The sequence below is a fragment of the Pogona vitticeps genome, chromosome 3, assembly GCF_051106095.1.
Source record: "Pogona vitticeps strain Pit_001003342236 chromosome 3, PviZW2.1, whole genome shotgun sequence".
Taxonomy (NCBI): domain Eukaryota; kingdom Metazoa; phylum Chordata; class Lepidosauria; order Squamata; family Agamidae; genus Pogona; species Pogona vitticeps.
Window position 1 is genome coordinate 34,188,414 of NC_135785.1, and position 14,896 is coordinate 34,203,309.

General features: G+C 37.9%; 1 protein-coding gene across 8 annotated transcripts in view; it reads left to right on the plus strand.

The window, feature by feature from the left end:
* Positions 1 to 14,896, plus strand: part of SPHKAP (SPHK1 interactor, AKAP domain containing) — an 88,318-nt gene that overhangs the window by 45,505 nt on the left and 27,917 nt on the right. The window contains exon 1 of one of the 8 annotated variants that reach the window (XM_072996011.2): positions 11,783 to 11,870. The exons of the other annotated variants lie outside the window; for them this stretch is intronic. Coding sequence (XP_072852112.2) covers positions 11,838 to 11,870 — 33 coding nt within the window. The 5' untranslated portion in view covers positions 11,783 to 11,837. Of the gene's footprint in view, positions 1 to 11,782; positions 11,871 to 14,896 lie in introns of those variants that run through there. 8 annotated transcript variants of the gene reach the window in all.

Consider the following 14,896-nt stretch of genomic DNA (forward strand, 5'->3'; position numbering starts at 1 on the left):
TATCAGGCCAAAACAAAGGAAAAATAAAAATAAGCATAACAAAAACATTTTGGCACATTAAAGACTAACTACTGTATTTTAATGAGAGCTTTTGTGGTCTTTTTAAATCTAGTTCAACACATGAATAATGTCAAGTTAGAGTGTAGTCTTCATCACTGCCTTTCGCAAGCGTTCAGTTGGTCCACACAACGGTATATTGGATAGGGTAAGCTGAACAGTGCACTGGTATATAGGTATACTCAGAAGTACTCTTGCCACTCTGTATGCACATATCTGGGAATAGAAACAATTCTGTGGAACTTACTTCAGAGCAAACATACGATCTATATTATGAAGTAGTGTTGCCTATATTGTGAATAGTACCCATCATTCTGAATATTTGGCATAATAAATTTGAAACCTTTTGAAGATTATTTACAAGAGCAGTAAAAACTGAACTTCAGGCCAGTTATTGCCTTGATAGCATACTGTAAATGTCTGCACTATTATTTAGTATCCTTGCTATTTAACATACACTGTGCATTTTCATAGTTAGGGAAACCAGTGACAGCCACATCAGCTTCTTATGGAGCCTTTGCATTTCTCCGTCCAGTTCACACTTGTAGGATTAGAATAGCTAGAACTTTGATGTTTAAATCATTTTCTTTCATGGATGGAAAACTCTGTTGTGTAGATATCCCAATATCCAGATGTTTCATAGTATAGCTGAACACACAGGACATCTGTAGTCTTAATTTCCAAGGTCTGGTTACTTTCATAAGGGGGAATATTCCAGTGATGCTGGTCCACTGCACAAAACTCCATGGGTACATCAAGATTCATATCACCTTTTCAATAGTAAATGGCTGTCCATCCAGTTACAATACTGTACTTTTACAATAGAATGGATATGATGAAAATGAAGTATCAAAAGATAACAAAATTTCAGATTTAAGTGGGTTTTTTGCTGTTCCTTGTGTGACATTGGCTTCACACTCTGTAAATTAAATCAGGGTTCTAGAAGTACTTCCAAGAGAAATGTTGAAGTGTCTATTGTTTCATCATTATATTGTCAATTCTATGACCGTGAGGATAGTACAACAGATGAAATACTGCTTGATCCAATGTTTTCATTGCTACGCTAGTCAGCTGCTTTTCACTCTACCAACAAAGTTTGGCACTATGAATATTAGCATTACACAAGCACTTCCTCAATTGCTTCCAAATAATTTGAATACCTTCAAGCGAGTTGATTTATTCCTTGCAAATAATATAGGGCTGTATATTTCTTACCTGGTGCATTTTGCTTATATAAATTGTTAAATCACATATTGTATATTAAGTGCCACATTCTTCCATTGTTCTTGATCCGTACATGAACCTGGGTTAATGTGAACAACTGAGGGAATTCACAAAGAGAACCATGAGGCATCTATGGGCCAGAAATATGCCTTGTGGTTCTCTTTTCGCCTGTTATCCATAATTCAGAGCTGAGTCATCCATATAAACAGCATGTAACTGTGAAGGCAAAGAGAATTTTGTGGTGTTCATATGAGGTCCAAATAAGTCATCAGCAGTGAGCAAAGTTCTATGAGCATGTGAACAATTTTGCATGTGTTTGTACCTAGCACTGTGTTCTGGTGCTATTAAATTAACTGTAAACTATGATATTGCAGTGTGCTGTTCAAGCCTTTGAACATGACAGGGCAAACACAATGGAATAGTTTTATAAACAGTTGATGGGCATTTCTTGTGCTTAACTGTGAAAGGGGTTCATTAACTTTATGGACCAGCTTGGCTGTGCTCTCAGACTCACTGTGTTTGTTTGGATAGCTATTGGTCTGCATTTACTGTGAATTGCTATTGTGCTCTGGGTTTGGGTCTCCTGCACCTAACCCATCTAGTACTCCAGGAGACCTCTGCTTGTTAGTCTCCTGGATTGCTCACCTAGAAACCAGATAATAAACTGGCACTTAGGAAACAAGATAAGAATATCTGTGAAGCAAGATCATTTAAAGATTCAGATGGTTATTCAAGGAAGAACAGATTGCCTTTCACTGAAGAAAAAAGACTGGACCCTTTGCAACAAGAGGATTATAGCTCTGTCTCACAAAAAGACAAAAGAGCCACAGGAAAATGCTGTATTGAAATAAGTTTTTCACTCTAGCATATCAGCATCTTCCAGCATGTAATTGAAAAGACATGCAATAATATACATATTTATATGAACACAGTCCTCATAAAGGCAGATTGTTTACCACAGGAAGATGAGGAAAGTAATATGGATTACTACATCATATTTTGTGTAAGGAATTCATAGAAGTAGTAGCACTGATACTCCATCTAGTTGAAATATAGCAAAATCTGATATGAAATATTATACAGAGATAAGGTCACATAGATGACATGGGGTATATTACTTCTATGTGCTAAACAATTAAGCAAGTGGAAGTTTCTGCCTGCCCACCAAAAGTTTATGACACAAATTATAACCCAAAGTTACATACTGTTGTGACAAAAACAAATAAAAAATTGATAGTGAAATAAATCTTGTACTAAAACACTGTCAAGGAATGGATTGATGAAAAAATGTAAATATTAGAAATTCAATTATGCTTTTCTCTGACCAAATTATACAGCGGCATTTAAGGTTTCAAGACCATATATTTAAATGGCCAGATTAACTGAACTAGTTATTCTAACATTGCTGAACAAGTTGACAAGCATTGATGATTAATGACTCACATAGGATGTTCATAGCATTTACAGAGAAAATGCTGCTGTTTCTACAGATGTTTATACAGTATGTGTTTAAAAATAGGCAGAAAACAAGGAAATGGGAATTATCACCAAAACAAAACCTGAAAGGGCAGACACATCTGCTATACACATAGAATAATGTTTGTATACTGATAGAACATCTCAATGAGATTTTAAAGATTAATGGTTCGACCTTATATATTGGTTATTTTGGAATATAAAGCACTAAATTCCCAAAATTTACTCTCCCTTTCCTCTCTGTGAAAATACAACAGTAACAAAGTAAATAGCCAAATATTTGCTGTCCTTTCATTATATCCAGATCTGCTGCCAGGCTGTCTGATTTGCTTTGGGCTAAATGCTAGCTAAGTGTGGATATTGCCTAAATATGGAGTGTAACAGAGGATGTAGACGGTGAAAAAAGTTTTAGTTTATCAAGTTTCTTCAGGAGAACACTCATCAGTGGTTAATTTAAAAAGCAATAATTTTAAAATTCAGTATGTATTACTACAGCTGTGAGATTTAATAGTCTCTAAATAAATCAGATGACTTACTGTAACTATAATTATAGAATACCATAGTCAAGTCTCTTTCAATTCAATGAAACAAATTAGCAATGACCATTGTGGAGGCACCTCACAACCAGCTTAAGACCCATTCATTTCGATGGTAGTGAAATGTGACTAGGAATGCAATCTGATACATACTGAAAATAAATCCCATTGAATTCAGGGGAGTTTACTCTCAGGCAAAGGATGACAGGATTGCATCTCACTTTAGTTTGGATCTAATCTAGCATCTTTTGCTGTCAAAATACTTCAGTCAATACAAACTCCAATATAATGTACTAATGTAATGTCAGTTGGACAGGGGGGAGTTGACTACATCTAATAATAAATAGCAGAGCTGACTCAAAACAAAAAGGGGAGCAAGATAGTACCTTACTCTGTTCCACACAGAAGCTGCTGCTACTTCAGTATCTGTCTCCTGAGGAGAATGAATGAATGTATTTATTCATTACGGTCAGGTGACCAGCTCATAAAACATATTATATAGCTAAAATATACAAAATGCAATTTTAAAAGGGTACAGCGAGTTCATAAAACGTATTATATGGCTAAAATATACAAAATGCAATTTTAAAAGTGTACAACCAGTTCATAAAACATATTATATGGCTAAAATATAAAAAATGCAATTTAAAAGCTGTACAACCACTAATTAATTGTGTACTAGTTATAATATATGGGGAGAATCAGTTACAACATTTTTATAGTTATATCCTTCGAACCACTGAATTGTCTAGGACAAACTAGTTTGGACAGGGTCTTTGGGGTATTGGGAGTCCTTCCTACATATTTGTAAACATTTGTAAACATTTTGTCCCTTCGGTTGGGACCACAAAATGTCTCTATGCTTGACAATAAACCTGAGGAGAGCACTTAGGCCATCGTCCCTGCCCCCCTCCCCGTGTTCAATGCACCAATCCAAAACACAGTAAATCTTACAGATGGTTGTCTAATTTTCTCATGAAAGCCTCCAGCATATTCGCCACCTCCAAGATAATTAGTTCTATTGCTATACTGCTCTACCAGGATATTTTTCCTGATGTACAGCTGAAGTCTGGTTTCCTGTATCTTGAACCCATTATTATGAGTCTTGCACTCTAGAGTGATCAGGAATAGATTCTGTCCCTCTTCCTTGTGACTATCTTTTAAGTATTTCAAGAGTGCTTCCCTCAGTCCTCTTTTTTCAAGGGTAAACATGCCCAGTTTTTTCAGTCTTTCCTCATACAGCTTAGTTTCCAGTCCTCTGATCATCCTTTTTGCTCTCCTCTGAACTTGTTCCAGTTTGTTGGCATACTTCCTGAAGTGTGGAGTACAGAACAGGACACAGGACACAAGATGAGGCCTAACCAATGCTGAATAGAGGGGGACTAACACTGCACTGAATTGGGGGACTACTGTATATTAGGAGATTATAATGCAGCCTAAAGAACATTTGTTTTGTTTTGTTTTTTCAGCCACATCACACTGTTGGATCATATTCAGCTTTTGATCTACAATTATACAATAGATCTTTCTCATTATTAGTATTACTGAGCCAAGTATCCCCTATCTTATACCTATGCATTTGGCGTTTATTACCCCCTAGCTGTAGAACAACAGCTGTAGGTTAGAAGAGCAACATAAACCATGATCGCCCATTTTCCCAATTTCTTGATGTAAGATAATTGAAATCTTCCATTACTACTACATTATATATCTTTGAAATTCTTCCAATTTTTTTTCCAAAGGTTTCACCTGCATCTTCTCCTTAATTGGGCAGTTGGTAGTAGACTCCAACTACCACGTTCCTTTTGTTTTTCACCCCAGTTATAGTAATCCAGATGTTCTTGATGGGATAACCAAGTTTATCCTCGTGTATTTGTGTATAGGAATATGTAGTTTTGGCATATACAATTACTCTACCTCCCTGTTTAAATTATTATTCTCAAGTCATATTTACTCTCCCGAACAAATATTTTCTACTTGTAGTGTTGGACATATTAAATATATATAGTCATTCGGAAGATTGACAGTTTTTGTGACTGGAGAATATGAGGTACTATTACATAAACATTATTGGATTTGTTCATTTTGATTTGGTTCATAACTGTCCTGGATAATTTTGAATATTTTGTAGTAACTGTATGAACACTGGGTTATGCCACTACAACTTGAAGGAAAGACCTGATATTTTTAAAACATCTCCTCCTTTCCAAACCAACAAGTAATGAAGAAAATTCTTAACACATCAGGGAGAAAGAAGTGTGTAGGGGAAAAAAAATAGCATTCCACCTGCCACCCAAAGTTACTCTGTCATCTCAATACAGTGGTGTCTTGACTTACAAACGTCCCTACTTATGACCATTTTGCGTTATGGCCAGCTTTGGCCAGAAAATTTTGCGTCTACTTGGAACTGGAGCTTCCACTTATGAATAGAAAAAGGCAGGGGAGGAAAAGTGGGAAATTCAAATTCCTAACTGTAGGTAGCGACAGAAGCTGCTTCTTTGTAGCTCTTTCACCCTCAGAAGCTTGGGACTGCCTCCTTCTGTTTCTGAGTGTGTGTGTGTGTGTGTGTGTGTGTGTGTGTGTGGTTGTTTTTTTTTGCAGGGAGGCTTTTAGGCTGCCTTGTAAGGTAAAGTGCTGTTTTCTGCTTTTTAAAAACTGTTCTGGGTGTTTTTGCAGCATGGCTTTGAGATGGGGGGGTTATGTTTATATTCTGTGATGGGTCTTGGGGGGGGGTATTTGTTTGGTTGGTTTTTCCCCCATTTCCAATGGGTCTTGGGGTTTTTTGTTGCTTTTTGGAGTGTTTTTTCCCATTTCTGATGGGCCTTTGGGGGTTGTTTGTTTTTTGGTTTTCCCCCATTTCCAATGGGTCTTGAGGGGTTTGTTTGCTTTTTTGGGGGTTCCCCATTTCTGATGGGTCTTGGTGGTTCTTTGTTTTTTTTTGCTTCCCCCCATTTCTGATGGGTCTTGGGGGGCTTGGTTGATTTTGGGGTTTTTTCCCCATTTATGATGGGTCCTGCATGCTTCCCTTTCTTTTTCCTTTGTTTTCTTTGCATTTCCGATGTGCCCCCTTTGTTCTCTGTGTATTTTCGATCTGCTCTGTGTGTTTTCCATGCATTTCCAATGGGTCTTGCAAATTGATTGCTCCCCCCCCCTCGGCCGGAAGTGATTAATCGTGTTTCCAATTAATCTTGCTGTGATTTTTTAAAATTTTTTTCTTCGGCTGGAATGAATTAATTGCATTTCAGTGCATTCCTATGGGAAAAGGTGCTTCGACTTATTTCGAGTTACGTCAATCTTCTGGAACAGATCATGGTCATAAGTGGAGGCACCACTGTATACTAACCATTCAGTCTGTTCTACCTGGCACTACCGGGGCCCATGGTAGTGTTTGTAGAACTCATTTCATCATACTGAGTAGATGAACTATATACCATGTCACACTATAAGTGATGGATATCACTTTTGATGTTTTTCATGAAAATTACCCTGCAGGTATATAGTTATCCTAAATAGAAATTTAGGAAGGAAGGTCCTAGCCTGCTAGTTTATCTCATTGTTTTCTGCCGGCAAGCATTCAAAAAGGCAGTCCTTCAACCATCACTCCAAGATTCTCATAATCCATTCTGCCACTGTCTTGACCCACTATCTCCTTCTGATACCTATGGAAGTATGACTTCATTTTGCTGAAAATGAAGACCTTAATTTATGGGTGTTGTTTAGAAATACAAGCAAGAGCAGTTATTGGTTGGAGGAGCAATAGTAAAAACATACTGGGACAAAGAAATATCATTAACAAAACCAAGGAAGTATTCTGAATGGTTTAGTTGCTGAGACCTTTGGCATGTAGATCTCTGATTTCTAAAAAGTGTGCTGAAACTATTCAGTCTTCTTCCATGTTTGTTCTGGCTGGATATTCTTGGAACTGTGGCCCAAAAAGGTAACTACTGTAAGTTGCCAAAAAGGTACTGGGCAAAGTTTAGTGGATAGAGGCAGTGGTATGCAGTGAAACCACACATATCTTAGACTGTTAAAACAACAACAACAAAAACCCCTGCCCTGTAATTATATCTAACCAAGCCTGAGGACTTTAGTTACTGCCTCAGAGGGATGGAATAAAGTTCAGAGGCTAAAACAGGAAAGAAAAAAATAATAATTCAGGTCTAAGAGATCTGGGCAACCACACAGTATATGTACTTTAAAAAAAAATGGAGAAACACATATTTGCACACATCTTTCAGAATCCTTTTGCAACTGCCAAATAAATAAATAAAATTAAAGTTCAAACAGGTCTCAAAAAGCAATTCTAGCAAAGTTACAGCAGTGACAAACAGTTTTAAGCATTTAATTGCTACAGCCGCACAGACAAAAATATCCTGAAAACCATAATGAATTGTTAACAGTTAGTGATTTAAATCTGTTTCATAAATCTATGGAGTCAATATTCAGAGTTTTAAAATAATTGAAATTCTCAAAACGGAAATTTTAGAGCCCTTTTTTAAAATTTAAAATTGATTTTTGGTAGAAGCTGTAGTGCCACAACACCAGTCAATCAATACTTACAGAACAGAGCCCAGATGAGTAAATTACTATTTACATAAAAATTAATGATGTTACCATTACTACATTTTCCAAAAATAAGATCCTCATTCCTTCATTTTAATGCTCAAAGTAGTGTGTTGGTGATAACATCATCACATGTAGAATAATATTTCAGAGCTCTGAAACCAAGATATGAAATCAGGATTTCTGATTGTGTGGAGAGGCTATGCACATAGAGGATGCTGTTTTTTTCAGACTGTAATTCCAAATGTGAAGATAACAAAAATAAGGCTGGAAATAGCAGGACTAATCTGATCCCTCTTCTCATGTACCCTGTAGGTTAGAATTCTTCAGTTTGGCATTGTTTTCTTGGTTTGATGGCTCTTGTGATTTCTTTTTTGGGGTAGCCATTTGCCTGTAGGGCCCAATTCAGTTTGGTGCTCAGAAATTGAGCTTCACAGTTCCGATTTGCACCGTCTACCATTGTTTTGATTATGCCTCATTTTTGCTGTGGGTAGTGGTTGGAGTTTTTGTGTAGGTACCGGTCTGTGTGGGTGGGTTTTCTGTAGACCTTGTGTCCCATTTGGAGATCAGTTTTGTGTACGACCATGGCATCTAAGAACAGGAGTTGGCCCTCTATTTCTTTTTCCCCATGGTGAATTGTATATTTGGGTGGATGCTGTTGAGATGGTTTAGAAACTCTTCCAGTTTTTCTTCACGGTGTTTCCAAATTGCGAAGGTGTCATCCACATATCAGAACTGGACTGTGGGTGTGAAGGGTGCCGAAGCTTGGCGCTTTGCTCTCTCCAGATCTGATCCACAAGCCACCTCAATTTTCATTAATTCCTTCTTGCACTGCCACTTCCTGTGTAACACTATTCAGAGGGGTAGCAGGACTCCCTGGAACAGTGTGGGAAGTGATACCAAAGGCTACAAAACGATTGTTAGCTAGTTACGTGCCCTCCAGTCAGAACTGATTTATAGTGACCTGAGTAGGGTTTTCAAAGTAAGTGAGATATTTAAGAAGTTGTTTTACCAGTTCCATTTACTCAATGAGTTTCCATGGTCAAGCAAGGATTCAAACCTTGATGTCCAGAGTCCTACTCCCTCAATCTGTCCACTTTACCCCACTGCCTATAAGGGATAAGGAAGTATATATATTTTCCCTTTAACAACCCCAAAACAGTCCTGAGTGATCCTACTGGCGGGGAGGAGCTAGATTCAGTCCTTTGGGTTTTCACTGTAGCGTAGGAAGAAGCTATTTTTTTTCTAAGTTAAAAGTCAACTTATGTATCCCAATCCCTGTAACATACGTAGAACAATAGCGTGGTGGAAATGTTATGCTGAAAAATCATTTGAAGCATTCAGACTTCAAATTCTAGGGAGATTTAGAGTTATATCACTGTACCAATCATAACCAAATGAAGTATAAATTTTATCTTTGTATAAAATGGCTCAGATGGCATGGGGCTTGAAATCCCAGAGGTAAGCTTGGCTTCATTCACTTCAACAACTTAATCCTAAATAAATTTATTTCAAAATATGTTTCATGCAAACCTGTGGCATTTACTGCAATTCACAAAAATGTAATTATGCTCTAAGGAGGGTAGGTACCTCTTTGCAAGGATCACTACCTATTATTCTATCACACTGAATGTTGTTCAACCTCCTTACTTTTCAACTTGGACTGTGCTTTTTAAAGTGTGCCAGGCTGCTATTTAATTGGCTAGCTGGATTTGGTACACTCAGCTGCTTCCTCCTAGAGGGACACACCGTACGCTATCCTTGACAGAGTGTGAGTTAGAGAATCTGACCTCAGCAGCAAACCTAATCTTGTCTTCCAGGCCAGCTGGGTAGTGTCTGTTACTTAAGAGCCATTGATAGCTGTTTATCTAAAATGGATGACCCATATAGAGAAAAATCTGTTTTGTGACAGACTTCCTGCCTTCTCTTCCTGTAATGTAAGTTTATACCTCCATCTGCCAGGAAGCAAGGTTATAAACAGAGTGCAGTAAAAGATGTAACCCCAGTATTTTAACCTCCCCCTTGGGACTGAAATGTGGTGGCTTCACAGCAGTCTTGCCTCCCTGTTTCCTGACTGAGCTTAGGGTATTGGATTTTAGTGCTAATTTGATGTATTCCGTTTTGAAGGCCGTACCTTTTTTGAAGATACAGGATTTCTGTGAAGGGGATAAGGGTGGATTTTATTTAAATCAAATTGACTTAAATAAAAGCTATCTAATTTTTTTATGATTTAAATAAAAAGAGGGTTTTTTAAAATTTAAAGCAATTTGATATAAAGACATAATTGATTTTAATCCATTCTGATCCTTAGGGTAAAAAGTTTAATCAGAAAGTTAAATCCAATTGGTAACCCTGATAGAGTAGACCCATCAAATCAGAAGGACTTGCATAGGTGTTGAGTTACTAAAGTCTCATTCATTCAGTGAGTCTCTTAGAGTTAGCATCAAAGTAAATAGCAATTCATCGCCTTTACGTGAAACCCAAATTTTGCTGCCTAGGATTGTGTTCTCACCTACCTAAAGGTTTGAAACCAAGCCCTACAAGGCACATTTGAGAAAGCTTGGTATGTTTAGCCTGGAACAAATAAGACTGAGAAGCAATATGAAAGCCATATTTGAAGGGCTGTCATTTGGGAAATGGAACAAACCTGATTTCTGTGGCTTCATAGGGCAGGACCTGAAGTAATGGATTCAAAGCAGATTTCACCTAAATGTTAGGACTGCCTTAGAGGGTGGTGGGCTCTCCTTCATTGGACGCTTTCAGTGGTTAGATGATCAGATGTCAAGGATGCTTTAGCTGTGGATTTCCTGCCTTGGCAGGAGATTGGACCCACTGGCAACCCTTCCAGCTGTACAGTTCTATGGTTCTATGAAAAGTAGAACTGGCCCTTCCCATCAGCATGGGAATTGGGGGCTGACTCAACCACCTGATCTTACAAGGCAAAGCTCAGCACAATGTCAGAGGTCTTCTCTGAGCCTGTCAAGGAGCGATTGCTTCTGGGAATCTGAACCAGAAAAGGGACCTGGCAGAGGGGATAAAGCATTTCTGGAAATTTGGCAAATACTGGTTTGGTATCCATCTTCAGTATCCTACAGAGCCAAGATCTATCAAAGGGTACAGTGCCTATGCAGCTGTTCTCCTGCTTTTTCCTATGAATTTAACAGAATTGTAGTATAGTTTATTTGATTTGACAGGTCCATGGCTTAGCAGTTCAGTCCCCACCAAAATGATATGTATTATTCTATAAACTAGTGAAACAGATGGCTGTGTTATAATGATCTGCTGAAGACACTATTTTTCATTATTCCTAAGAGGGCATCAGAAATAAGAAATGGTACTTCATTTTCAGAAATGAAATGTCAAAACTGAATATGAGGAAAGCTGGCCTTTTGCCTGTCCCTTAATTATTCTCAGGGCTGTGTTTTGCTTTTCCCTAAGGAAGCATAATGTAAAACAATATTTTCATTTCCAGACTTTAGCTGACTCCAGCTCTTGCAAAAGATGTTTGTCCAGATGCTGAACCCACTCAAGGGGGTGATGATTCTAAGCAGTACAGTATGCAGTTATGATACCATAGGGAAATTATTCTTACTTGAAGCCATCTTTCCCCTCACGTGCAAAATGACACACTGCTCTCCTTCCATCATAAATTTAAGTAAATTCAATTTACTTCCACTCGTAACATAATTGAGATCTAAATATGGCTTGATAAACATTACATTCGGCTGGATGCAGTGTTAAGGGAAGAAGTGTCGTTAATTTATCATAGGATGACAGTCTTGGGAAAGACCGATGAAGGAAGGCAAAAACATTTGCAGTAAGAAAAAGATAATAAAAAGTTACTTTTCAAACCTCTGCTTTGGGGCTTTCAAAACTCACACATGTTAGTTCCTCAGGGTCTGCAGTAGTTTCCTTTGGTCTTCCAGATAATTTTCGACATGCTGCTTTTTAACTAGCAAGATTAAATCATGACTGTCTGGGATGGTTCCTCAGCCTACAGGAAGGTCTTTTGAGGTAAGAAAGACATGAACTCCAGATACAATATTTTATTTTATTTATTTACAATGTTTTTTAGCCGCACCATTGCCAGTGGCTTCTGGGCGGCGTACAGAGAGGTGATCATTCTGTACACATACCATCAGAGATGAAATTTCCCTTTCCAGTGTTATTCTGAAAATGGAAAATATTATGCATATGGTTACAGTAATATATTGCAGAATCACAACACAGATTCTCCTTTCATGCATTTTCTAGAAATGAACCCAGTAATTGGGATTTGTGTAAGAGATTCTCAGGAATGATACTTGTTTAGCTTTCACAAGAGTCTTAAGTATTTGTTTAAATAGAGAGAAGAATGGTTTGTTTAAGCAAGAGCTGCTCCATGCTTTGGATTACACCGCCCCAAGAAGCCAGCTTGACCTCCTCCCTTGTTTTTCTGTTGTCAGGCAAAGACCCTGCTTTTCAGGCATGTTTTTCAGCAATAAGTGGGGGGCTAGGGTACACTCTATTTATATACTTTAGATATTTTTAAATGTTGTTATTTTTAAAAAGCACACTGCTTATATGCAGCCCCACAGTGCTTGAAGCAGTCTCTGGGTTGTTTACCATTTAATTATGCAGGTTACACATTGCCCCCCTCCCTTGAGCTTGAGCATGGGATTGACCCTGGGCCATCAGCAGAGTTTTGGCTGCAGTACTGCAATTTAACTACCGCACCATGAGGATCTTAAATGTTTTAAAACTATTTTAAATCTTGGTCAGTGTTTTAATTTTATAGTATTTTAACTTATATTTTGTACAGTTTTAATTGTTATGAGCTGCCTTGGATCCCCTATGGGAAAAAAAGATGGCAAATAAATAAATGTCTCACCTAAGAGACATAAAAAAAAGCGAGCAAAGGTCTCAAACATTTAGATTTCTGTGTATTCGCAAAGGCTTTCACTGCCGGGATCTAATGGTTGATGTGGGTTTTTCGGGCTCTTTGGCCGTGTTCTGAAGGTTGTTCTTCCTAACGTTTCGCCAGTCTCTGTGGCTGGCATCTTCAGAGGACAGCACTCTGTGGTTGTGTTCAGGAGGAAGGTGAAAGACAAAGCTGCAGCCAGGAGTTAGAGGGAGCTAACATACAAGGCCAGTCTTTCCATCTCTTCAGAACACGGCCAAAGAGCCCGAAAAACCCACAACAACCATTTAGATTTCTGCCTTCCTTGTTTCTTTTGTAAACCATAGGATTCTGTTTGTTGTGGTCCAAAAAACATAAGAAAACCCTGTTCAAGCTGTATGTGAGTGAGTGAAAGAAGGACATGGGGGTCTGGAACTTTTGCAGCTGGCTGAAGAGCATTCTCTCTTAATCAGAATGGAGCCTCAGTTGCCCTTCTGTGCAAATGAGTTTCTGCTACAGCAGAAAAATAGGGATGGAAAGACTGGCCTTGTATGTTAGCTCCATCTAACTCCTGGCTGCAGCTTTGTCTTTCACCTTCCTCCTGACCACAACCAATTATCACTGCTGTACATTCCTGTACCCCTGCCTTTGTTTAGTAAAACTTTTTATCACTATAACTGAAGATTATTGAGCCTGGCCAAACTGCTTTACTCCCTCCTCAGCTTTCTAATGCTATTGTTTTGTCGTACATTCAGAGAAATGATGCAATCAAAGTTAGAAGTGAAAGTACATTACCTCTTTTTCTGTGTTTGAACATACAGCTGTACATAGCAATTGTATATTTCCTGCTTTTTCCTATCTAATAAATAATGCAGTTATTTATTAAATAGCCATAAATAATTGCATTCATTATTGTATCTGTAGTGAACATAATTTAACATTTTAGATAGGTTTTCAGTCCCAAAAAGTTGGTTTAATATGTTGCAAAAGAGTTACAGAAGAAACAAAAAAAATTAGAAGTGTAAATGTCTTTGACCTTTGCATTCATAGCTTCTTTAAAAAAAACTTTTATATAGTTGCCATGAGACTAATTTTTATCTGTGTTGGCCTAGAAAGCACTGAAGCAGAAAGGTACCAGCCTAGAGCTGGCTTGTTGAGTTTTGTTAAAAAAAAAAAAAACCTTTGAAAAACAGCCATGATGTGTTTGGCTGAGAAGTGGTTAAATGTTTTGTTGAAGGAATCACTTCTGAGATTTTCTTTTGCTTGGAGTCTCTTTGTGAATGGTAGTGAACACAAGAGGGAATCCTGCAGATTGTCTTGTCTAGAGATGGGCACAAACCAGCAGTTCATGCCAGTTCATTTATCAGCCAAACAGGTGTTTGGCATGCTTCCCAGCCCTCTGACAGGCACCTCCTCAGAGGCAGCACCCCAGTTTCCCTGGCCCAGCTCCTCTGACCTATATTGACTTCTGAGATCAGTGTCATTGATACACACCAGTGCTCCAAATGCAGGTTTTGGTGAAGTTGATGGGCCCTTTTTCTGCTGGTATTGCAGGTAACAGCAGAACTTGTCCCCAACCCCCTTCTGAAAAATGTCCCAACAACTGTACATTGTTTGCTCCTACAGATGGAGGAATGAATTTTAGAGGATAATTTTCATTCAGCACTAATTTAGAGACATGGTCAGTGATGCAGTATTTAATGAAAGCATGATGTGTGCAGATCCAAGAGAGAGTTTTTTTAATTAGGGTCAGCTTATCAATGTAGTTATACAAATAGAAGGAAAATTGGCAGACTTTCCTGTTCAAGCTACTATTTACTTGTTAAATGGAGAATTAGATATTCAGCCAATATTAAGACAGGAAATAATAAGCCCATGGGACTTCAACAAGAGACTGAAACATGTTGCACAATCTATACTTTTATATCCCTAGAACACAAGTGCTCTTTTCAGAGAGATGCTTTTGTATCTTTCAGTAAACCTAAATGCACCTGTATAGACTTTTTAATTTATTTCAATTTATTTTATTTATATTCTGTCTTTCTACCCAGACATGATACTTAAGGCAGTTAGCTTCTTTTCACTCTAGAAAGGGATATTATTTAATGGTGATTAAATTGGTTAAACAACATCTCACAGCAGTATTTCATTGGTATTATCG